Source organism: Prionailurus bengalensis, chromosome D1 (assembly GCF_016509475.1).
Source record: "Prionailurus bengalensis isolate Pbe53 chromosome D1, Fcat_Pben_1.1_paternal_pri, whole genome shotgun sequence".
Taxonomy (NCBI): Eukaryota; Metazoa; Chordata; class Mammalia; order Carnivora; family Felidae; genus Prionailurus; species Prionailurus bengalensis.
This window is the reverse complement of record NC_057346.1, coordinates 1,025,148-1,048,680: the sequence shown is the minus strand read 5'-3', so window position 1 is coordinate 1,048,680 and position 23,533 is coordinate 1,025,148. Positions and strand designations below refer to the sequence as shown.

Below are 23,533 nucleotides of genomic sequence, written 5' to 3'. Positions count from 1 at the left end.
CCTCACACTTGCTTCTTGTCCGTGTTTAGACCAACAATCTTCGTAACTGAACGACAGCACCACCTGCGCAGGCTTTTGACATTGCAAATAACAGCCCTAATCGGACACCTAGTCGTGGTGTTGCAGAACAGTCGGGACGTGTTTCCTCACACGTTTTAGCCCTGCTGGGACAACGAGACAATACAAGGGCGTGAGCGTTTGGGACTGTCGTGTGTGTATTTCTCAACAGAGACGCGCTGGTGTGTGTCCTGCGTGTAGGCTCGTAGGACGTGTGGGAGAGCAGGACTGTTTGGTACACACCCAGCTCAGGTTTATTAGACACGCAGAGCAGTTCCGAGAGCGCTGTTGTCTCTGTCTAGAATCTGGTGACTGGCACCTTCTCAGCCAGCTGCTTGTCGAAGGCAGCAGTGAGGCGACGACGCAGTCACTGTCCCTGAACGAAGCTTCGCCACTTGCTTATACTACTTTTCGTGACTGGCGGCCAAACACAGTGCCTGAGAACGGGGTCTTGAGTCGCCTGCCCAAGTTCAAACCCTGGCTTCTCTTACTAGTTAGAGCTCACGTTGAACCCCTGCCTGCCTCAGTTGTACCTGCAAAGTGGGGATGACCATAGGATCTGCCTCCAGGGGTGGTTATGAAAATTTCTGGTGTTGATGGAACATTTTGAACAGGGTCTAGCTTGCAGTGAATACCGTTTACTTATCCAGTATGTGTGTGAGGGGTGGACAGATCTCTGTAGAGCCTGTCCACTGAGCTCATTCCGGGTCGGGTCCATCCCGACCATCCCCCGGTAGTAAAGGCCATGTCCTTCCGCTCGTGTGAGTCGCACAGGCTAATAACAGTAAGGAGGACTAACACTTATTGGCAAATGGTACTTGCTTCCCTCGGACCAGACCGGAGCCACGGAGCAAGGGGCCTCAGTGCAGCTCCCAAGAGTCCCTGTCAGGGCAGAGAGCAGGCAGGACAGGGTGGGGAGGGGTTTGCAGGGACACACAGGTGCTAAGCCAGTGTCTTTGTGCACATTTACGTACGGTGCACGTGTAATACGTATTCGTGCGCCTATTTCTACACCCAAATTATCCTTTTCCATTCTCTTCCAATACGTTTTCTAAGTTACTACAGAGGACGGTGTAGTTTCAGCATTTAATTGGGAGGAAAGATAGAAATGATCAAAGCCACTTAAAATGTACTTCCAGCATCAGTCTTTCTGGACTTAAAACAAGGGAGAAACCATTGATGTTCTAGCTAATCCAGAAAAGCTACTCCAGGCCCGGGAGGAGCAGACAGAGCCAATGGCGGAGGTGAGAACCCTACTTCTGAAGTGGGAGTACCAGCAAAGCGGCCTGTCTTTATACCAAATGCTTCTACTCTGTGCTGCTAACTTCTGTTCGTAAATAAGTGGAATTCTGTTTTTGGATGAACGGCTCTACTCCTGAATCTGTCCCCTCCTCTACTAATGGAGCCCCGTCGAGCCCCTCTGTTGACGTGCGGGGATGGAATGGACAGAAAGGGGAGGTGAGCGGCCACTCTCTGGGGACTGGACACAACGGTCGTCAGGGGAGGGGGAGGAGGGTCGAGGCTGCGATGGTGGATGGCACTGGACAGCCCCAGCCCCGTGTCCAGCCCCAGCCCCACCCCAGCCTCCGGCGGGGGCTGTCGTGCTTACACCCTTGCATTAATCCCGTGCCCAAGCGCACGAGGGGCGGGGTCTCCTGGTTTCAGGCTAAGCTGCTGGCAGCCAGTAAGTGGTTGCTCGCGACGTGAGGAAGCACGCTCTTCCTCCGTTGCAGGCCTTCTGGAAGACGTCTAGTGCCCAGCGTGGGTGGGGGCTCCGTCGGCCTGACCGCTGTGCGCTGGGAGAGTCTGTGGATGCCGCGCCGTGTCGCCTCCTACAGCCGGGATGTCGTTCCGCCAGACTGACAAATCGAGATCGCCTTTCTCGGAACCCTGTGGTGGGCACAGTTGTAGATGATCCCCAGGGCCGCTCACACCGTGTAATTCCTTCTCTTCGGGGACGGTGAGCCCTCATTCCCGTGGAAAAAAGGATCTTGCAGATGCGATTAGAGTTACCAATCCGTTGACCTTTCGGCCCCTGGTCAGGTGGGCCTGACCTAAAGCCACCAGGTCTCTGTGGCCGGCGGCAGGGGAAATAAAGCCACCAGGTGTCTGTGGCCGGCGGCAGGGGGGTGGGGAGATGGCAGGCGCCTGGCGGACATGCTGATGCTGGCTTTGAAGGCAGAGGGGCTGCAGGAACGTGGGCTGCCCCTGGAGCGAGAGGGGGCTCGGAGCCACAGGCTCGGGGACCTGGCTTCCTCCGGCAGCCTGCGGAGAAGAGCTCGGCTCGGAAGCCTGGCTGAGCCCTTCCGCTGGAACTTGCTGGAACATCCACAGCCAGGGGCTAACCCAGGGTGGTGTGGACGCTTCTGAACACGTGGACGTGTTCACCCGGCAGCGCAGGACGGTCGTGTCTGGGTCCCAGGCTCTTTCATGAGGCGCTGGATGTCAAACCTCGTCTTCGTAGGGAAGTCCTGTGTGTGTCCCTCTCACAACTGCGGAGGGGGGCGCGGCTGCCTTGTCTCTTGGTGGGTGTGGCTGGTCTTGGATCACTGTGCACCCCGGCTTTTAAAAGAGCAACACTTCTCTAAATTATAGACCTTTACTTTCACGAAGTAGAGTCCATCTAAAGTGTGTGCCCGTGTCGGGGCGCCTGCGTGGCTCAGTCAAGAATCCGCCTTCGGCTCAGCTCATGGTCTCACGGTTTGTGAGCCCCACGTCGGACTCTGTGCTGACAGCTCAGCCTGGAGCCTGAGTCAAAGCCTGTGTCTCTCTGTCTGGCCCTCCGCCCCAAAATAAACAAACATTTAAAAAGATGGCGATAAAATGCGGGCCCGTTTCTTAGAGGCCTTTCCCACGAAGGTTTTCGCCCACGAGGAGACAGACCTCAAGCACTGTTCCTCCTCGACCGTGGTCATCACCCGTGGCGGGAACCGTGCGGACCGCTGACAGATCGTATGACGTCGGCGAGGAGGGACGCTCCGGGCTGAGCCACCCGAGGTGCTGGCTTAGTCTCCGCACTAACACGGGAGGCAGACTCGGAGGCCGTCTCCTGGCTCCCACCAGAGCGTGCCGTTGAGGCAAACAGGCCTGCCTCTTGCCCGTCCCCACCTCTGGTCTCCGTTTAACTTGTTTCTTCCTCATCTGGGCTCGTGGGAGGACTGGGGGCGCCCTTCCTGTTACGGTAAGCAGGTGAGGGCGCCTCGTAGGCGGCCGGCGTCCTTCTGTCCTTCCGCGGCGGTTCTGCCCCGGTGAGCACCTGCCCGTGAGCCGTCGTGAGAGCAGAGCCATCTCTCTCTCTGCGTGCGCCCCGTGTACCAGCTGATGTGCCCGCGTCTCCCGGGCTCCTCCCCGGGCAGCTGGGCCCGGGGGGACCCCCGGCCGGACGTACAGCCCCTGCCGCGCACCAAGTCTCCACGTCGAGGGGCCCAGACGTACAGCGTGCGAGCAGCTCGTCCCGGGCGGTTCTGGGGTCCCGCTCCCGTAAGCCGTGTGCGCCTGGTGCCTGAGGGACAGCGTGGTGACCCTGAACTCCTCTGTGAGCCTTTACAGACTAACACCCGACAGAGTTTCTGTCACGAAGAGCCACGTGGCCTCTCTCCCAGCCCCGCTCCGCCCCCACATGGCAGCGGCGTGGACCGCAGGGAGGCAAGTGGCCACGTTCCAAAACAACTTGACTCACGAAGGCCCGCGAGTCGGGCCTTGCCGATCCTTGCGCCTGGGGTCTTTGACGGCGAAATCGCGGCGAGCGAAATCGCGGCGAGCGAAATCGCGGCGAGCGAAATCGCGGCGAGCGAAATCGCGGCGAGCGAAATCGCGGCGAGCGAAATCGCGGCGAGCGAAATCGCGGCGAGCGAAATCGCGGCAGGGCACCACGTCGGGGAGCGCTGGCGGCCGGGGGGGGGGGGGCTGCAGCCACTCACTCCTCCCCAGCCCTCGTCGCCCAGCCCCTCACTCCAGGCGTCGGCACTGCCTCGCGTAGCTCAGGTCCCTGCGGTGGGTCCTGGCCTCCCGCTCCTCCTGGCCTGTGTGCCCCCCCCCCCCGCCCAGTCCCCCTGCAAGCTGGAAGGGGGGGGCGCAGGAAGAGCTCGTCGCAGAGGCACGTGTGCTACCTCTGGGGAGTCCTCGTGAGTCCACGCGCACCCGCTGTCTTCTCACGCCGCCCCGCACGCGGGTGACCCTGTGGCGCGTCGCCCCCCGGCGGCACCCCGCCTCGCCACGCTCCTCCTGCCTTCGCGCTTGAGCTTCCTTCCGTCCTCACCGCGTCCGCCCTCTGTGGCATGAGTCGCCCGTGCCACACTTGAACTCTAGGCCGTGCACGTCCCCTGCGCCACAGCAGCTTGGATGCCCTTGGAGTGCTTTCTCCTCACATCATTGGTAACAGCGCGTCGTCTGTAAACGGGCAGCAAGTGTGTGTATTTACTCCAGGATAAGTTACGCCAGATTTGTAGACTCAAATAATTGGTGGGTTTAAGTGAATTCGGCCTCACCCAGCACTTTGCTCATCCGTGTTTAGGGCTCGCCGTGCAAGGCTGATCTGTCGCCGCTTTCCTCCCCCTAGACGGGTACTTGAGGGCTGGGAGGTGTACTCGGTACTGTATCTCAGAGCCTGGCACACAGGGTGCTCGATGTTGAGTGAATCCGGGGATGGTTCAAATCATGTAGCAACGAATGGATGATCAGTGGGTTTTTTTAAGAAAGTGAGATGTGTACTTTAATTTTTAAGAACGGTGAGCGTCAACGCTGAAGAAGTCCCAGAATGCATGAACTTAGAATGGAACCCGTACATGGAAGAGCCACCTCGAGATGCCGGTTTCAGCAGAGCTGGGGCCAAGCTGGGTGCTCCTGGGTTCGCTCTCCATGTGCACAAGCTGTCCCTTGAAGGGAGCCTCTGAAAGTAGAGTTTGGGACGCCTGGGTGGCTCAGTCGGTTGAGCGTCCGACTTCGCTCAGGTCGTGATCTCGAGGTCTGTGAGTTCGAGCCCCGCGTCGGACTCTGTGCTGACAGCTCGGAGCCTGGAGCCTGCTTCGGATTCTGTGTCTCCCTCTCTCTCTGCCCCTCCCCTGCTTACGCTCTGACTCTGTCTTTCAATAATAAATAAACGTTAAAAAAAAAATTAAAAAAAAAAAAAAGAAAGTAGACTTTGGACTCTGGCCTTCAGGAGTTCTTTACCTTTCCTCCCAGGGAAACCTCTGTCTGCATCCCAGGAAGGGGTGGTGTGTGTTTGCCAGGCTGACCATGTCAGAAGTCTGTGCGAACCTAGATTCCTTTCTGGTAGATGGATTTAAGCGGCACATTCCTCTCTCTCTCTCTCTTTTTTTTTTTTTTTAGTTTTTTTTTAATGTTTTTATTTTTTGAGACGGAGACAGAGCATGAGCAGGGGAGGGGCACAGAGAGAGGGAGACACAGAATCGGAAGGATGCTCCAGGCTCTGACCTGTCAGCACAGAGCCCGACGCGGGGCTCGAACTCACAGACTGTAAGATCATGACCTGAGCCGAGGTTGGATGCTCAACTGACTGAGCCACCCAAGGCGCCCCTCTCTCTCTCTTTTTAAATGTTTATTTGTTTTGAGAGAGAGACAGCGTGAGCAGGGGAGGGGCAGAGAGAAAATCCCGGGCAGGCTCCACACTCAGTAAAAAGCCCAGCATGAGCTCGAACCCACAAACCACAAGATCATGACCTGAGCCGAAGTCGAGAGCCGAACACTTAACCAGCTGAGCCACCCAGGCCCCCTGTGAAATGTCCTTTCTTAAAACGTTTCTGGTTATGACTTTTGTCTTAAACACTGTTGCATATGATTATTTATAGTTTCAGCACTGTTTTTTGAGTATAATTGGTGAACATTTAATTACAGATGTACAACATATAATGACTCGATATTTGCATGGCGAAATGATCGCAAGTGAGTCTGGTTAACCTTTGCCACCATACATAGTTAGAAGTTGGCATCATAAGAAGAAACTTTCTTAAGATGTACTCTTAGCATGTTTCAAGTATGCAATTTGGTATTATTAAGTATGGTCACCCTGCTGTGCTTCACATTCCCTTGACTGACTTTATAACTGGAAGTTTGTACCTTTGACCCTCTAGATTCATTTTGCTCCCCTTCCCTCCCCAACCCCACCCCAGGTCTTAGAACCACCAATGTATCGTGTCTATGAGCTTAATTTTTTTAATTCCATATATAAGTGAAAATCATACAGTATTTGTCTTTCTCTGAATTATTTCATATAGCAAAGTACCCTTAAGGCCCATCCACATCGTCCCAAATGGCAAGATTTTTTTTTTAATCACTGAATAGTATTCCATTGTATACGTACACCACGTCATATTTATCTTTTTACTTGTCAACACTTAGGTTGCCTCCATATCCTGACTATTGTAGGTAATGCTGCAATAAATATGGGAGTGTATATACATTTTTACATTAGTGTTTTTGTTATCTTAGGGTAATCAGAAATGGAATTTCTGGATCATATAGTATTTCTATTTTTTATTTTTTTTATGTTTGTTGATTTTTGAGAGAGAGGGAGAGGGAGAGAGGATCCGAAGCGGGCTCTGCGCTCTCAGCAGAGAACCTGATGTGGGGCTCAAACTCGTGAACCGTGTGATCGTGACCTGAGCCAAAGTCGGATGCTCAACTGACTGAGCCACCCAGGTGCCCCTGGTATTTCTATTTTTAATATTTGGAGGAACCTCCATATTGTTTTCCAGAACAACTACACCAGTTTGCATTCCCACGAATGGTTTAAGACGGTTCCCCTTCAGCCACACCCTCGCTAACACCTGTTGTTTATGTTGTTAATGTGAGCCATTCTGACAGGGGTGAGGGGGTATCTCATTTGGGTTTTGATTTGTATTTCCCTGACGATGAGTGACGTTGAGCATTTTTTTCATGTCTGGTGGCCATCTTCATGTCTGTGGGAAAATTTCTCTTCAGATCCTCTACCTGTTTTTTTTTTAATTGGATTGTTTTTCTTTTGCTGTTGAGTTGAATGACTTCTTTATGTATTTTGAATATTAACCCCTTATGCAGTGATTTGCAAATATCTTCTCTCATTCCATAGGTTGCCTTTTCATTTTGTTGACGGTTTGCTTTGCTGTGCAGAATCTTTTTAGTTCCGTGTCCCATTTGTTTATTTTTTGCTTTTTTGTTGCCTTTGCTTTTGGTACCCGATCAAAAAAAACAATAGCTATGGCTGACGTCAAGGAGTGTACTGCCTATGTTTTCTGCTAGGAGTTTGTGGCTTAAGTCTTAACATTTAAGTCCTTAATCCATTTCACGTTAATTTGTATGTGTGGTGTAAGCCGGTGTTTCTGCTCACCCAGCGTCATTTGGGGAAGACGCTGTTTTCCCCATGGTATATTTTTTGATCTTTTGTTAGAAATTGACCACAGGTGTATGGGTTTATTGGGGCTCTTCTGTTCTCTTGATCTAGATGTCTGTTTTTATGCCAATACATGCTGCCTGGATCAGTACAGATTTGTAGTACAGTTTGAAATTGATGTCTCCAGCTTTGTTCTTTTTTGTCCAGATTACTTGGGCTACTTGAGGTCTTTTGTTGATTCCATATAAACTTACGGATTTCCTCTTTGTGTGAAACATGGCATTGGAATTTTGATTGGGACTGCGTTGGGTTATAGACAGCTTTGGGCAGAATGGATTTTTAATAATGATGCCTGACATTTCTTCAGGCACCTTTTTTTTTTTTTAATTTTTTTTTTCAACGTTTATTTATTTTTGGGACAGAGAGAGAGAGAGAGAGAGAGAGGGAGACACAGGATCCGAAGCAGGCTCCAGGCTCTGAGCCATCAGCCCAGAGCCCGACGCGGGGCTCAAACTCACGGACCGCGAGATCGTGACCTGGCTGAAGTCGGACGCCTAACCGACTGCGCCACCCAGGCGCCCCGGGCAGAATGGATTTTGTAGCGATAGTAATTCTTCCAATACATGAGCATGGAATAGTTTTCCCATTTATTGGCGTCACCTTCAGTTTCTTTTATCAGTGTTTTACAGTTTACTGTCATTCACCTTCCTGGTTACATTTATTCCTGGGTATTTTATTTTCTTGATGCAGTTGTAACTACAATTGTTTTTTTAACTTGCCTTTTTGCAGGTTCTTGGTCAGTGTTTAGAAATGCTGCCGATTTTGCACAGTGATGTCTGTATCCTGCAACTTAACTGAATTTGTTTATTAGTTCCAACACTTGTTTTGGTGGTGTCTTTAGGGTTTTCTGTATGTAATATGCCATCTGTAGATGGCGACAGTTTTACTTTTCCTTTGCCAATTTGCCTTTTATTTTTCTGCCTAATGGCTCTGGCTAGTTGAATAAAAGTGGCAAGAGGGGCATCCTTGTCTTGTTCCTGAGCTTATAGAAGTTTTCATAGAGTATGAAGTTTGCTCTGGGTTTGTTGCATATGGACTTTATTGTGTTATGTTCCCTCTGTACCCACTTTTTTGAGAGTTTTTATCATTAACAAATTTCTAACCTTTATTTTGTTCATGTGGTGTATAATTGATTCAGAGATGCTGAAGCATCCCTTGCATCCTTGGGAAAAATCCCACTTGATCATGGTGTAGGATCCTTTTAATATATTGATGAATATGGGTCGCTAATACTTTGTTGGAGATCTTTGCATTTATTTTCATCAGAGATAATGGTATTACATTTCTTTGCTTGTGGCATCCTGATCTGGTCTGGGGATCTGGGTAATGCCGGCCTGGTAAAACGTGTTGAGAAGTATCCCCTTCTCTTATATTTCCGAAAGTGTTTGAGAAGGAGTGTTGTTATTTCTTTGAATGTTGAGCAGAACTCAGCCTGTGAAGCCGTCTGGCCCTGGACTGTGGTTTGTTAGGAGGTTTTCTTTACTGATTGGATCTCCTTAGTAGTGATAGGTCTGGTCTGGTCTGTTCGGATTCTCTTATCTTCTCATGCTTTCGTCTTAGAAAGTTGTGTGTTTTTAGGAACTTATCCGTTTATTGTAGGTTGACCGATTTTTTTTGGCAGATAATTGCTCCTGGCAGTCTCTTACGGTTCTTGCTGATTTTGTGGTATCCGTGTATCTCTTTGATTTCTGATTTTATTTCAGTCCTTTCTGTCTAGGTGATTGTAGCTAAAAGTTTGTTAATTGTGTTCATCCTTTCAAAGAATCAGTTCTTTGTTTCACTGGGCTTTTCATTCTCTCCCATTTTTATTTCCGCTGTGATCTTCGTTGCTTCCTTTCTTCACCTTGAGCTATAATGGTAGGTTGTTGCTTTTGGAACTTTGTCTCTTGAGTAGACGTTCATCTCTGTAAATTTTCCTTGTAGAGCCCTTGTTGCTGTATCCCATTCGTTTTGGTGTGTCGTACTTGCATCTTCATTTGTCTTCAGGTATACTTTGATTTCCCTTTTGATTTCTTCTTTGAAGCGTTGTTGAGTAGCATGTCGCTTAAACTTCACGTAGTCGTGAATTTTCAAGTTTTCTCCTAATTGATTTCTAGTTGCATACTGTTGTGGCTGATATGCTTGGTATGTTTTGTTGTGGGTTTTTTTTTTTTTTTTTAAATAAGACTTGTTTTGTGGCCTAACATAGTATCTATTCTGGGGAACGTCCCACGTGCACTTGAGAAGAATGTGTCTATCTGTGAAGTCCACCTGGTCTAACATTGTTTAAGGTCAATATTTTTCTTATTTCCCTGCCTAGTTGATCTGACTATAGGGTTGCTCTCATTGGTTTTCTTACTACCTTTTGGTCTGTTAATGGCCGCTTTATACATTTCACTCCTCTATGTTGGGTACATTAAATACACACAAATATCTTATTCTCTTGTTGAATTGACATCTTTATTCAGTGCCCTTTTTTGTCTTATTACATTGTTTGTTTTAAAGTCCATTTTGGGGGCACCCAAGTGGCTTAGTGTGTAGGGCATGTGACTCTTAATCTCAGAGTTGTAAGTTCAAGCCCCACATTGGATATGGAGGCTACTTAAAATGAAAAAATAATAATAATAAAGTCTGTTTTATCTGATTTAAGTGTGGTTACCCCAGCTTTCTTCTAGTTTCCATTTGCACGGAATACCTTTTCCCATCCCTTCACTTTCAGTCCTTGTCTTTGGGTGAGCTCCACTCAGAGACACGAAGTGAAAAGGCACTAGTGTCCCATTTAAAACTAAATGTGATTGTAAAGTCTTCATGTGTATTTTCCACTGCACTTTAAGTGTGTATTTGATGCCCTGATGAAAACACATGGTCACCCTCAACCTTGAAATTGTTAGGTTAAAGGGAAAACATGGTACCTAGCTATACCCTTGGACCCAAGGCTGCAGGAGTGAGGGAAGTGGCTTGAGCAGAGCCGTAAGGAGACAGCCAAGTAAATCCAGACGGTGGACGCGGTGTCCCTGTTGTCAGTGGTCCTGGACACTGGCCTGGTTTCACATTATTGTCCTGGGTAATTGTCTCGATGAACTGAAGAACCCCGGCACCCTCTTTGATATGATGATGTTCAGATGGCGTTGGTGGTGACCATGGGGACAGGGGATGTGACGGTGCAGCTCAGTGCAGGAAATACATACAGCTCATGAAGCTCATGCTCAAAAAAGGGTAAAAATTGGTGCAACTGGGGGAGGGGGAGCTCAGTCAAGTGTCTGATTCTTGATTTCGGCTCAGGTCATGATCTAGTTGTGAGTTCAAGCCCCGTGTGGAACTTTGTGCTGTCAGCGAGGAGCCTGCTTGGGATTCTCTGTTTTCCTCTCCCTCTGCCCCTCCCTCCCCTGCTCTCTCTCTCTCTCTCTCTCTCTCTCTCTCAAAATGAAAATAAAAGGAATAATGACTCACTGATGTTCCCTCTGTAACAGGCACTGTGCTGCTTGCTCAACCTAAATTATCTCTGTTGCCTCTCGTAGAGCCTTGTGTGGCACCGTGTTTTCTAGAGGCAAGAGGGTGAATCTCCTTTTATGAGATCCCTCCCAGTGACCTCATTGTGACTCGATCCCACGTAAGGATCCTGTGTGCCAGTGTGTGGGACATCCTGCGGTCCTGGGGTGAGGGTGTCCCTTTGAGTTGGGCCCGCCCCACGGAGCAGCAGCTGGCATGAGTCGAACACGCCCTTCCCCCACAGCTGTATCCATTGAGCGCTGACTTGGACCTCGGGTGCCTCTGCCTTCCAGAATAATCCTAAGATGATGAAGCCGTGGTCATCCGAACCTAGGGCTTAACCCCCTCTGCCAGGCTGGGCCACGGCAGCATCGGGGCTGGCGGTGGGGAGGGGACATAGACGGCTGCTGTGCTCTGGTCGTCCTCACATCGCAGGACTGGACGCTGGTGGGCTAGGAGGCCGGGATGCCTGCTTCCGGCCGAGGTGGACTCCTGGGCCTCCCCCGGCTGGGGCCCGACTCCTCCCGACTCGGACTCCACACACCCGTGGCCCAGGTCCTGTGTCCTCCCTGCTGGTCACCCTCCTCCCTCTGCGGAGTGTTGCCACAAGGCAGTCGAGTGGGGCAGGTGCAGCCGGGTGGGGGGTGGGGGGAGCAAGCTGTGTATACTGTGCAGGGCCTGGGGGCTGCATGGGGCAGGGGTGCGGGCCAGACCGGGGTCGTGGGAAATACCGCCTTTGCTGTCAGTGTGAACAGTCTACACCCAGCTCCGCTTTCTAAGCTTCACCGCCGGGACCGGGCCCTCGTCAGGCCAGAGTCACTCAGTCTCTGTGTCCCCACAAGTCCAGGGGCTGCTCCCCCGAAGGCTCTCCTGCTTGGTCTGAAGCTGGGGTGGCGTTCTCGTCTGCTCCTTCCTGAGCAGAGGGACGAGCGGACGGACACACGCACCCTCCCGTGACGACCGTTTGTGCCTCGACGGCGTCTTGTCTCGGCGCTTTTATTGAGATCCGGTCCCGGCTGTGCGCCAGCAGCTGTGCGTTTTTGCAGAGCCATCCCCACAGGAAGTCCGAGCTTTAGGCGCCGAGCGCAGTCACGGGGTTTTGCCTTGTGATGACGACCTCGAAGATTTGTTTTCGGCAACTTGGAAACGCAGTAAGAGTGCGTGCTCCGTGCAGTGTGCTGCGTCCCGGGACTTGCTCCGTGCCCGGAGCCCTGGACCTTGCGAGCCCCTGTCCTGCCCCGGGTGCCACCCACACCCGCACAGCTTCTGTCCCTCGGGGGCCGGAAGACCCGCGAGTGCACATGGGCGCACGAGGGCATAGTGTCACTGGACGGGAGCGCCTCGCCGGCCTCCTGGGATCACGGTGACGCTCGTGGGCATCAGGACAGTTAAAAAGCCTAGGGTAGCCTGTCGTGTCCATTTGTAGAAATGTTCAGCTGCTCGTTTCTTGAACACGGTTGGGTTTTCTCGCTTGGAAAGACTAAGCCGTCGCGGCTCCGTCTTTACTCGGGTGACCTGGCGCAGCGAGGGGCCAGGTCTCGGGGCAGGGGCGGGGCAGGAGCGCGGGTCGCACCGCGCGTCCTGGTGGACTGCGCACAGATCGTGCTGGGCTGAAAATGCGATAGAAACGCGAGCTCTTCCCCGTGTCGAATCCACCGCGATAGCACGCACCGGTTTAGAACAAAAGGGAGCGTGTCCGTCCTGAAGCGTGTCGTCTGAGCAGAGCACCCATAGTAGCTCAGGTTCTTGCCACTTGTGTCCTCCGCTCGGAATCATGAGAATTTACTGGTTCACCGGTCTACATAGCACAGCAGTGTTCCTTGGGCCTTGTTAAAAAAAAAATGGGGTCACACGGCGCGGACGAGAGCGCACAGTAGGGACCCGCGCCCGGGGGAGGTACCGGGAAGCCGGTAGACACGCGAGCCTGGCGTGTCCGGAAGTCTTCGAAGAAAAAGTCCAGCGGACTGGAGGCAAGGGTGTTCCTGTCGGCGGCAGTCCCCTCCGGCAGTGACGGAGCGCGACACCCCGGGCCTGAGTCGCTCTCCCCGGGGAGGAGCGTGCGAGTGCCGGCCGAGAGGAGGAGACAGGCCCCGTGGGACGGCAGCGCCGCGGGTGAGCCCGCGGACAGGGAACAGGCGGAGATGGGCACAGCCGTGCGAAGGGGCGGAGAGAGGACGGAATGTCTCTGTCCCCGGCAGCGTGCGCGTGGGGTGAGCTGGCGCTGCCGTCGCCGGGGCGGGGACCCGGGGCACGTGCTCGGTGCGCACGGGTCCGAATCGTCCCCGTGAAGGCCTCCGCCCCAGGCGCGAACGGGGGTCTCCGGGATTGAGGGGTGTCTGGAGCCTCCAGCCGTGGGAGGTCGTCCCGAGGGCCACGCCCGCGCGGGGGGGGGGGGGGGGGGCAGGGGCGTCACGCCTGACAGGCTCACCGGCTGGCCAGGTGGCATGGGGTGCACATTCCCAGCCACCCACCACCCGCGCCGTCTCCGTCCTCCCGTCAACTCCCTTCCCAGAGATGAGGGCCCTGTGTCATGTTCATGTGTCTCATTCTCGCAGGCAACGCCACCACGGTGACCTCCAGCCACACGGGTGCGCCCCCCAACACGACGAAAGCCCTCACGTCCGCCCTGTCCCAAGTCCTCAGGACACACGCTGTCAGCACCTCGACGCCCACAGCAGCACGCGGATTCACAACACAGGGGGCCTCCCCGAATACGACCTCCGCCACCCACGTCTCCCACAGCGCATCCCAGACGCCGTCCACCGCGAGCACGGCCCACAACCGTTCGGCCACCTCTGTGCCTTCACCCGTGACAAGTACGTATGGGAGCTGAGCCCCTTCCGTGCTCAAAGCCGGTGTCAGATGCCGCACTCGCGGGGCTCCGTTCTGGCGGGAGTGCGGATGACCGTATCGTGTACAGAAATCACCGGTGCGGGTGCCGCCAACCTTGTCCCCGTAGGAAGCGGGTTTCCCCTGAACCAGGCCATGTGACTGGAGGAGGAAGTCCTACCCGGATGGTCCTTCGCGTGGTTGTCTGGGCCCCTCATGCGCGCCTGGGTGGGGCCTCCACCCCCACAGCGTGCTCACGGTGGTGTTGGCTCCTGGGTGTCACGGGCGCGGCCACACACATGGTGTCCGCCAGCACGCTTCGTGCTTGGACTTAAGATGGAATGTGAAACCACGAGCTCAGAACCTTGGCATCGTCCCTTCAAGGTTTTCCAAGTTCAGGTCCGCTTGAAGGCCAGCACAAACGGCAGGCTTCGTCGCGTCTGCCGCAGATTTCTGTATTTTCTACCCTAAAGCCTTATTCCTGCAGTTTGTGTTCTGAAATCCGCTGTAATGTCACCAGGGTCCTCGATGTGATACAACAGTCTATTTATCGAACGGAGAACTTCCGTTAGACGCCCTCGTTCAGACGGGCGGTCCAGAGATTCTTCCCGGGACAAGGGAATAAGGAAACAGTCCCAGAGGGTGCTGCCTGAGGCTGTGGTCCCCAGCACAAACACCCTCCGGTGGGGGAGGGGCAGGGGGAAGCGCTGCCACTGCTGGAGGGGCCCCGGGGCCACCAGGCAGGAGGCCGGCTGGGGAGCTCCTCCCCGGGCTCTGCTTCTTTGGATAGAAATTCGAGTGGCAGCTTTTTGTAATGTTTTTTAAAAACCACTAAAGCCTACTTTTCTTTTTTCCTAGTCACAGCAACTATCAATTCTAAAGAAAACCCAGGATCGAAATTTGATATTGGCAGCTTCCTCGGTGGCATCGTATTAACCCTGGGAGTTCTGTCGATTCTGTACTTCGGATGCAAAACGTACTATTCACGAAGAGGCATTCGGTACAGAACCATGTGAGTTTTGATAGGATTTCTGTATTTCTTTCACGATCGTGACAAAATACCGAAAGGGGGCCACAGATTTATGAATTGTACTTGCAAACAAAAAATGGATGCACGTGCCGGTACAAATGTCCCGCTTCCTGACGGTCTCCCTCTTCCCTCACCCCTGTGACCGTACCAGGAGGGTGTGGCTGGTGTTCGTCAGTAGCACTAAGGGAACATCCTTGGTAGAAACCTGGTTTTAAAGAAATTCTTCACGGTCTCATTTTCTAAGTCATTGCATCAAGTGAGTTGAGAGCTCTTACCACATTCACCCTTTCCATAACTGTGTGGGTCTTACATTGTTTGGAGGGTTTAAGTCCCTTTTGGGGTTTTTTCGCTCTTACTAGAATACAAGAGCCAATTTGTTCCTTTGATTCTTAATGTACTGTAAATACCACCGAAGGGCTACTTTTCCCGATTTTTTAACTCGTCATACACGTGTGTCCCACACCGACTTTCACGTCGGGAGCTGATTTAACCAGCTCAAACTGGTTTAGCAAACTTGCTTTCAGAGCATCGAGGTGTTTTGCCAGATTCTGTGTTTCTAGAAATATTTATCATGTGTGCTTGATAAATTTCACCAGTTAAACAGAAGGTACGTCTTGATCATAGGACGTGAAATGCCACTCAGCATCAGTGTTTATTGATGTAAATGAGGCTACAAGTAGTGAAGCAAACCGTGTTTTCGTTTTAAATTGCCTTAAGCACACAGCATGTGGCTGTAGCTAGTAGGAGCCAGTCTTTACATACACAGCCGTGCACCGCTGCCTGGGAGGGGCTGTGCCTGGAGTCTGTTGACAGAGCCCCAGAGAAAGTACCTCACGGACTCAAGTGAAAGTCCGCGCTGCTTTCGTTTTGTTCCCCCTCTACGGCACATCTCCGAAGTTAGGGTGCACCTTACCGTCCACGGACCACAGCGCCTTTTTCTTAGTGCTACGTGACGGCACATTTAGAAGCCAAGAGCTGCTCTGAAGTTTGAGTTCTTCCAGAACGCTGGATTTGTCTGTCCCGCTCAAAACTGGAGACGTTCCCCACGTAGCAGTTGTAGCAGTGAGCATGAAAAGGCTACCCGCGGTGACAGAAGCGTGCAGGGGTGGGGTTTGGTGCAGGAGCGGCACTTCTGGGCACCTTCCCACGTGCTTGCTTGGCTTCAGGTCCTCTGCAAAAACGAATAAAGGAAGTCAGTCCGTAAATAGGGTTTCCGGGAGCATGAAAATGAGGTATGTGACACCCGACACACAGGGGATGGTCAAGGAAGGAGGGTGCCTGTTTTAGATTTCTGTGGCTATCGGCCGAGAAGCCACAAGGGGCAGAGCAGACATTCGAGGGTCACTATGGGAACCCTTATGCCCCAGGGTACACTGGACACTTGAACAAATTTCACGTAAATGACAATTTTCATTCTGCAGCTTTGAAGTTATGTAAAAATAGGAACCGAAACAGCTTTGGCACGAATACAAAACAATTTTACCTTTTGATTACAGCGATGAACACGATGCCATCATTTAAGGGACTCCAGGCACCAATGGGAAGATCAGTACAGCCCTATCGATGAATTTGGATGATTCTCCTTGGAAACAGTATACGCAGATCATGTTTATATAGTACATTGTACGTTATACGCATGTAAAGATTCCTCAGGATTACTGAAGATAGAGTTTGGTTTCGGTTTTTAAATGAGCATTTGCAGTGGTTACAGTCACTTCTAAAAACACACAGACCAGTGCCGTTCTCCTTCTTGTGGTCTTGGTCACGCCGGGGGAGTAACTCACTGTGCCGGCACGTACTGACGACGACACAGACCTTCACTGCTCCCCAGAGCCGGCTCTGCTCTAAAGCCACACCGCAGAAATTCCGAGTAAATCAGGTCTCCGACATAACTTCAGTTTTAAAGCTTCATGCTTGGGTGAGAAACAAAATGCACCACCCTGCCCCCAGCACGAGAACGTGTGGCTGAGCCCTGTTAGAGCTTGTGTCATCATTACAGCTTCTGTGGCACTTAGTCTTTTCCCTCTCTCATCTCTGCACGTCGTAGCAGCGTGTTCACGATCTCGTCCGCTTACCTTCCTACTGTGAGTGTTGCCACTGCTGGAAACTGCGCTGTTTCATACGCACCAGTTAACTGTAGGTTGAGTTGTAGGATGGTTTAATGTAGTGTAAACATACTAACATAAGCCCCTGTGGGATTTCTCTAGAGTTCTGGAAGGCTGTGTGGATCGATCCAGGGATAGGAGGGCACCCCTCAGGCTACTGACCTACAGGAAGAAGATGCTGTATTTTTGTGCACTGTTGATTTTATCTGATTTGGGGATATACTAAAAAACCTTTATTCCAAATACAAATCCTTAAGCAATTTTTAAGACCAGAAACTTTTCTTATTCTTTAGGCCCCTCCTCTCCTGTAGAGGGGCACTTTAGGCTGTATTAGGTTAACAGAAAAAGCACAGTATTGTCGGGACACCAGTATCAGTCAACTTATGTTTGGGTGTTCAGTTTTCGAGTTTACGTTACAGCAGTCCAAACTCACGGTCAAGTTTTGACAAGAAAAAAAGCTGTTTCAGTCATACTAAATGACTACGCAAAGTAAAGTACCACCACTTTCTGCCAACAAGCTAAGCTGTCCTGATGACAGTGCATCTACACTGAAGAGGATGGCCCTTCAGGGACCAGCTTTTGGCCTTCAGAGAATGTCAAGAATTTTGATACAGGACAATCCTTCCTAGTCACTGTGCAGCCAGCTGAGGTGGTGACCATGGGTAGTGTGGTGAGGACAGAGAGGTGGGCTGATTGTGTAACTTGCCTACCTGGTCTTTAAACCACTTTGATGGATACAGTGATGGGGGCCTTTTACCTTTTCCTCCTTTTGTCTTTCTTCTGCATTCTTCAGAGTTCAGTACTTGAGGTCGAACCTTGTCTTCCCTGATACTTGCTTCTCTAGCACTTTGAAGATGTGAAACCACTTTTTTTAAGTACTACAGGTCATTATATGCCTTTAACTATAGAAATAATGTAATGTTTTCTCTCTGCTACCTTCAAATACCAGTACTTGGGTGCAGTCACTTTTTTTGGTTATCTGCAAAAATAGAGGGAAGTGGTAACATGAACCACTGTTTCCCTAAGCATAAATTTATATCCCAATTATGTTTAAATATTTCATTGCATTCTCGGAGAATGTATTTACTTGAACATACATTAGAATCCAATCTGTGACTTTAAATGTCTTTGGATAAAGTTAACTTGCATACAGATAAATGAGAGTTTGCAATATAGTACAGTGAGAATTTTGTATTTTTGAGGAGGAAAATTTAAAGCAAATTTTTTACCTCTTTTTTCTTTTTCTTGTAATGACAAGCTTTTGGTATTTCATTGTTACTGAGATCTATTTTTAGAATAAAATTTTGTCTTCATCTAAGAGGTTTGTGTGTGTGGTTTTCTTTCATTTCCACAAACTCAAGAGAAATGAAAGCCCCAAATAAAGACACTATTTAAGTGTGTTTGGCTGAGAAAGCTGTTAGAAGCGCAAATTCTTACCCACACCCAGACATCCTGATTCAATCAATGTGTTAACGATCCCACCTGGGAAATTCGTAGGACCACCAACCTCTGAGAAGGACTGCTCCGGATTCTCCTTTCATGCCCCTGCTTTATGCAGTTGGGTAGAATTATAAAAACAGGTACATTTGTGTTAGAAATAAAAAAATGACTGCCCCCAGTATACAGTCCAGCAATACACTGAGGGGTCTCCCTGCACCTACGAGACCCCCATTGTGGTCTCGACCACTTGGAACCTGTCACAGGACAGCTTGGGGGGGCCTGCGTGGTTCAGTCACTTGAGCATCCGACTCTCGATTTTCAGTTTGGGTCACGATCTCACGGTTTGTGAGATTGAGCCCCGTGTTGGGCTCTTGGTGCAGAGCCTGCTTGGGATTCTCTCTCAAAAATAAACACTAAAGAAAAAAAGAAGGGAGGTCTTGTGGCAGGTAGCACTTCGGTCTGTAGAGGTCGGACGGTGTCCTACCTGCAATGCCCAAGTTCACAGGCATCCCTGCTCGCGTGCAGAAGCAGCAGACTGGTACAGTTCTGCCCGACTCGCATCCTCAACAGAAAACCGTCAGCAGTCCAGGAAGCCTGGTCTGTCCCTGCCCAGACAGAGGAGCTGAGCTCTAAAAGCAAGAAAAACATAAGAAACATACATCCTACCAAGACTGAATCACCAGGCAAAAATCTCCCCATGAACAACAGCTGGGACCAGGTGGCTTCACTGGTAAATTTTACCAAAGAAGAAATAATGCTAATCCTTCCCAAACTCTTCCAAAAAAATAGAGGAGGGAACACTCACAAACTCTTTTTTTTTTTAATTTTTTTTTTACCTTTATTTTTGAGAAAGCATGCAAGGGGGAGGGGCAGAGAGAGAGGGAAACAGAATCCCAAGTAGGCTCCAGGCTCTGATCTGTCAGCACAGAGCCCGACACGGGGCTCGAACCCACAAACCGTGAGATCATGACCTGAGCCGAAGTCGGATGCTTCACCGACTGAGCCACCCAGGCCCCCACAAACTCATTTTTTAAAGTAATCTCCTGGGGCACCTGGGTGGCACAGTCGGTTAAGCATCCAACTTCAGCCAGGTCACGATCTTGCGGTCCGTGAGTTCGAGCCCCGCGTCGGGCTCTGGGCTGATGGCTCAGAACCTGGAGCCTGTTTCCGATTCTGTGTCTCCCTCTCTCTCTGCCCTTCCCCCGTTCATGCTCTCTGTCCCAAAAATAAACGTTGAAAAACAAAATTAAAAAAAAAAAATCTCCATGCCCAACATGGGGCGTGAACTCACAACCCCGAGATCGAGTCACCTGTTCTGCCTGAGCAAGCCGGGTGCCCCCCACAAACACATTTTAAAAAGCCAGCATTGGGGCACCTGGGTGGCGCAGTCGGTTAAGCGTCTGACTTCAGACAGGTCACGATCTCGCGGTCCGTGAGTTCGAGCCCCGCGTCAGGCTCTGGGCTGATGGCTCGGAGCCTGGAGCCTGTTTCTGATGCTGTGTCTCCCTCTCTCTCTGCCCCTCCCCCGTTCATGCTCTGTTTCTGTCCCAAAAATAAATAAAAAACGTTGAAAAAAAATTAAAAAAAAAAAGCCAGCATTACCCTGATCCCAAAGGCAGAGTCCCTGAAGAATATAGATGCAATAATCTTTAAAACTAGCAAAGAGAATTCGGCCCATTTAAAGGATCATTTGCCGGGACACCTGTGATTTATCCCTGGGATGCAAGGCTTTTCTGACACATGCACGTAACCAACGTGATACACCACAATGATGGACTGCGATCATACAGGTTTGGTTTTCTTAGACAAAAGCATCTGACAAAATTCAACATCTGTTCACGATGAAATCTTAAATTAGATCTGGAGGAATGTCCTTCCGCTATCGTACGTGGACAGCGTACAGGCTATCCTCAGGGTCACAAGGAAGACGGGGGTGGGGCACCTGGGCGGCTTAGCCAGTTAAGCGTCCGACTTCAGCTCAGGTCATGATCTCGAGGTTCATGAGGTCGAGCCCCCATGTCAGACTCTGTGCTGACAGCTCAGAGCCTGGAGCCTGTTTCAGAATCTGTGTCTCCCTCTCTCCCTGCCCTTTCCCTGCTCACCCTCTCTCTCAAAAATAAGTAAACAAAAAAGAAAAAGACGACGGGGTAATCACTATTTGCACACAAGATGAGAAGTTCGAGCCAGAGCAGTTAAAAAGCAAGAAAAGGCATCAGAATTGCAAAAGAGTAAGTACAATAGTCTTTATTTGCACACATGTTCTCATAAACAGAAAACCCTAAAGATCCACCAAAACCGGTTAGAGCTAATGGACACAGTCAAGTTGCGAGATAAGAAACCAATGCTCAAAAAGCAGTACTTCTACATACTGACAACAAAGCGTCTGAAAAATAAAGATGATCCCATATTTATAACACCAAAAACAAAGTACCTGCGATTAAATTTAATCAAAAACCACAAAGATTTCTACACTGAAGACGACAAGACACTGGGGAAAGACACTGAAAACATAAACAGAAAGGTATCCTGTGTTCATGGATTGGCAGAATTAATGCTGGCAAAACCCATAATCTGTAGTCCTCTTAAACCTGGTACCCATCCTGCCCGTCCAGCCTTGTTTCTCGTCTCAGTATTCACTTTCTTTTTCCAAAAATGCCTCATCCATTTTTGTCTTTCTTCATATTTCTCCCTCTGCCTGGAAAATACCTCTGTTCTCCAATTCAGCATACTCTAATCCTACTTAATCCTTGATAGCCAACAGTAGACAAAAATCAATGACATTGACAGACTACAAAACCCAGAAACGGACCCACACCTATATGGTCAGCTCATCTTCGGCAAAGCAGAAAAGAATACACAATGGAAAAAAGTCTCTTCAACAAAAAGTGACGGGAAAACTGGATGGTTGACATGCAGGAGAATGAAACTGTACCACCTCTTTTTTTTTAATGTTTGTTTCTGAGAGAGACAGAACGTGAGTGGGGGAGGGGCAGAGAGAGGAAGACACAGAATTCGAAGCAGGCTCCAGGCTGGAACCAACGAGCTGTGAGAACATGACATTAACCAAAGGCGGACACTTAAATGAGCCACCCAGGCACCCCCTGTACCACTTCCTTACACCATATACAAAAATAAATTCAAAATGGTTGAAAAGCCTAAATGTGAGACAAGAAACCACCAAAATCCTAGAGAACACAGGCAACTTCTTACTAGACGAGTCTCCAAAGGCAGGGAAACAAAAGCAAACATGAACTATTGGGACCTCATCAAGACAAAGACCTTCTGCCCAGTGAAGGAAACAATCAACAAAACTAAAAGACGACCTACTAAATGTTAGAAGATGTTTGCAAAAGACAGATAGTATCCAATAAAGGGATAGTATCCAAACTATAAAGAACTAATCAAACGGGCAGAAGACATGAATAGACCTTTTTCCAAAGATATCCAGATGGCTAACAGATGTCACACATCTCAAAAAAAGTGTCCTATATATACTTACATATTTTATATATATACACTTACATATATTTATATATACTTATATACACACACACACACACACACACACATATATATATATATATATATATATATATATATTTTTTTTTTTTTTTTTTTTTTTTTAAGTGTATTTATCTTGAGGGAGACAGAGAATCCCAAACAGGAGCCACGCTGTCAGCACAGATCCTGACATGTGGGGCTCGAGTCCATGAACTGTGAGATCATGACCTGAGATGAAATCAAGAGTCCGACGCTCAACCAACAACCTCCCAGGCACCCCTCAAGTGACATACTTTAAAAATCTGCATAGGGGCCCCTGGGTGGCTCACGTGCTTAAGCATCAGACTTCGGCTCAGGTCATGATTTCAGTTAGTTCATGAGTTAGAGCCCAGCATCAGGCTCTGTGCTGACAGCCTGGAGCCTGCTTCAGATTCTGTGTCTCCCTCTCTCTCTGCCCCTCCCCAACTCGCGTGCAAACATCAACATAAGAAAAAAAAAAAATCCACATATACTGGTCTCACACAGCATATGTGTGCTGTTCAAGGCTTATCCGTACCATGTGTAGACCGCCACCCCGGCCTCCAACAATCTACACTTCACTGAGCCTAAATTTGCACCGTTTACAAGTCTCCTAGGGTTTTAAGCATTAAATAAAGCAATTAACAAAGCATCTGACATTTGCCTCTTGGTTCAAGTACACCTGTTATGATTATCATCGTTAGGAGAGCAAAAAGGAAGCGACTAAAACCGACTCACCCTGATCTAGGCAGACAGGACTCAGCAAGTAGATAAAATGTGAATCACGTTACCACTTCCTTACACTTCATGCAATATTTTTACCGAACGCAAGAAAGACGTTCTTACACATTAAAATGGACTAGCTTAACAAAGCCAAGACAGATAAACTTTCAAATACACAGAATTCAAATTTAAACACTTGGTTCTTATGCTGGATCACAGTCCGTGCAATTTTTAAAAATATTAACGCAACTTACTAGAATAATTTGTCCAAAAAGCACAGGCTAAGGAGCCAGGCAGACCCATGTTCAAATTTTCCTATATGGCTGTTGACAGGAATCAGGCTAATGTGCTTCTCGCACATTGCTTTGTCTTCGAGGGCCACCGTTAACAGAGCGCCAGACTGAGTGACTTGAAGGATGGGGAGCATAACAGCCCGGGACCGCATCCTAACTGTTTAAAGAATACAGCACTGGGCCTGGCACACAGTGGATCCTCAACATATACAGCAGCGATCAAGCAAAACAAACAGAACAGTTTCTAAAATGATTTAATGTGCTCTCAACTCCTTCTGGAAGGGCAGGGACCGACTTACCTGCAGACACACGCACACGGACCTACCAACTCCATCAGCACCTCCTGCTGGAAACAAAGGTGGGAAGAGACTGGAGGATGGAGAAATCTGGACTCTTCCCAGTCTCTAAGGGATCTAAGGAGTTATAGGGTAAGAAGAAACACGGAGCATCTAAAGTATCTGAGCTTTCCATGGGACCTCAGCCATCGACCAGATCTGGGACAGTAAGCCGGGCCCAAGGAGGAGTCCCCCACCACTGCCTGCATTCCACCTTCCTCAGCTCACCAACGCCCACGCAGCAAAGCCATCACAGTCGTTTTTAAATCCCAATGCAGATTTCTATAATATAAGGTCACCTGGGTGGCTCAGGTGGTTAAGCGTCCAACTTTGGCTCAGGTCATGAT

General features: G+C 49.8%; 1 protein-coding gene across 2 annotated transcripts in view; it reads left to right on the top strand.

Annotated features, from left to right (window-relative positions):
* TMEM123 (transmembrane protein 123) overlaps positions 1–18,194 on the top strand; it is a 57,653-nt gene extending 39,459 nt beyond the window's left edge. For both annotated transcript variants that reach the window (XM_043579176.1, XM_043579177.1), the window contains 4 exons: positions 13,468–13,728; positions 14,600–14,753; positions 16,268–16,364; positions 16,401–18,194. In XM_043579176.1, coding sequence (XP_043435111.1) covers positions 13,468–13,728; positions 14,600–14,753; positions 16,268–16,292 — 440 coding nt within the window. In that variant the 3' untranslated portion in view covers positions 16,293–16,364; positions 16,401–18,194. The remainder of the gene's footprint in view (positions 1–13,467; positions 13,729–14,599; positions 14,754–16,267; positions 16,365–16,400) is intronic.
* The last annotated feature ends 5,339 nt before the right edge of the window (positions 18,195–23,533 follow it).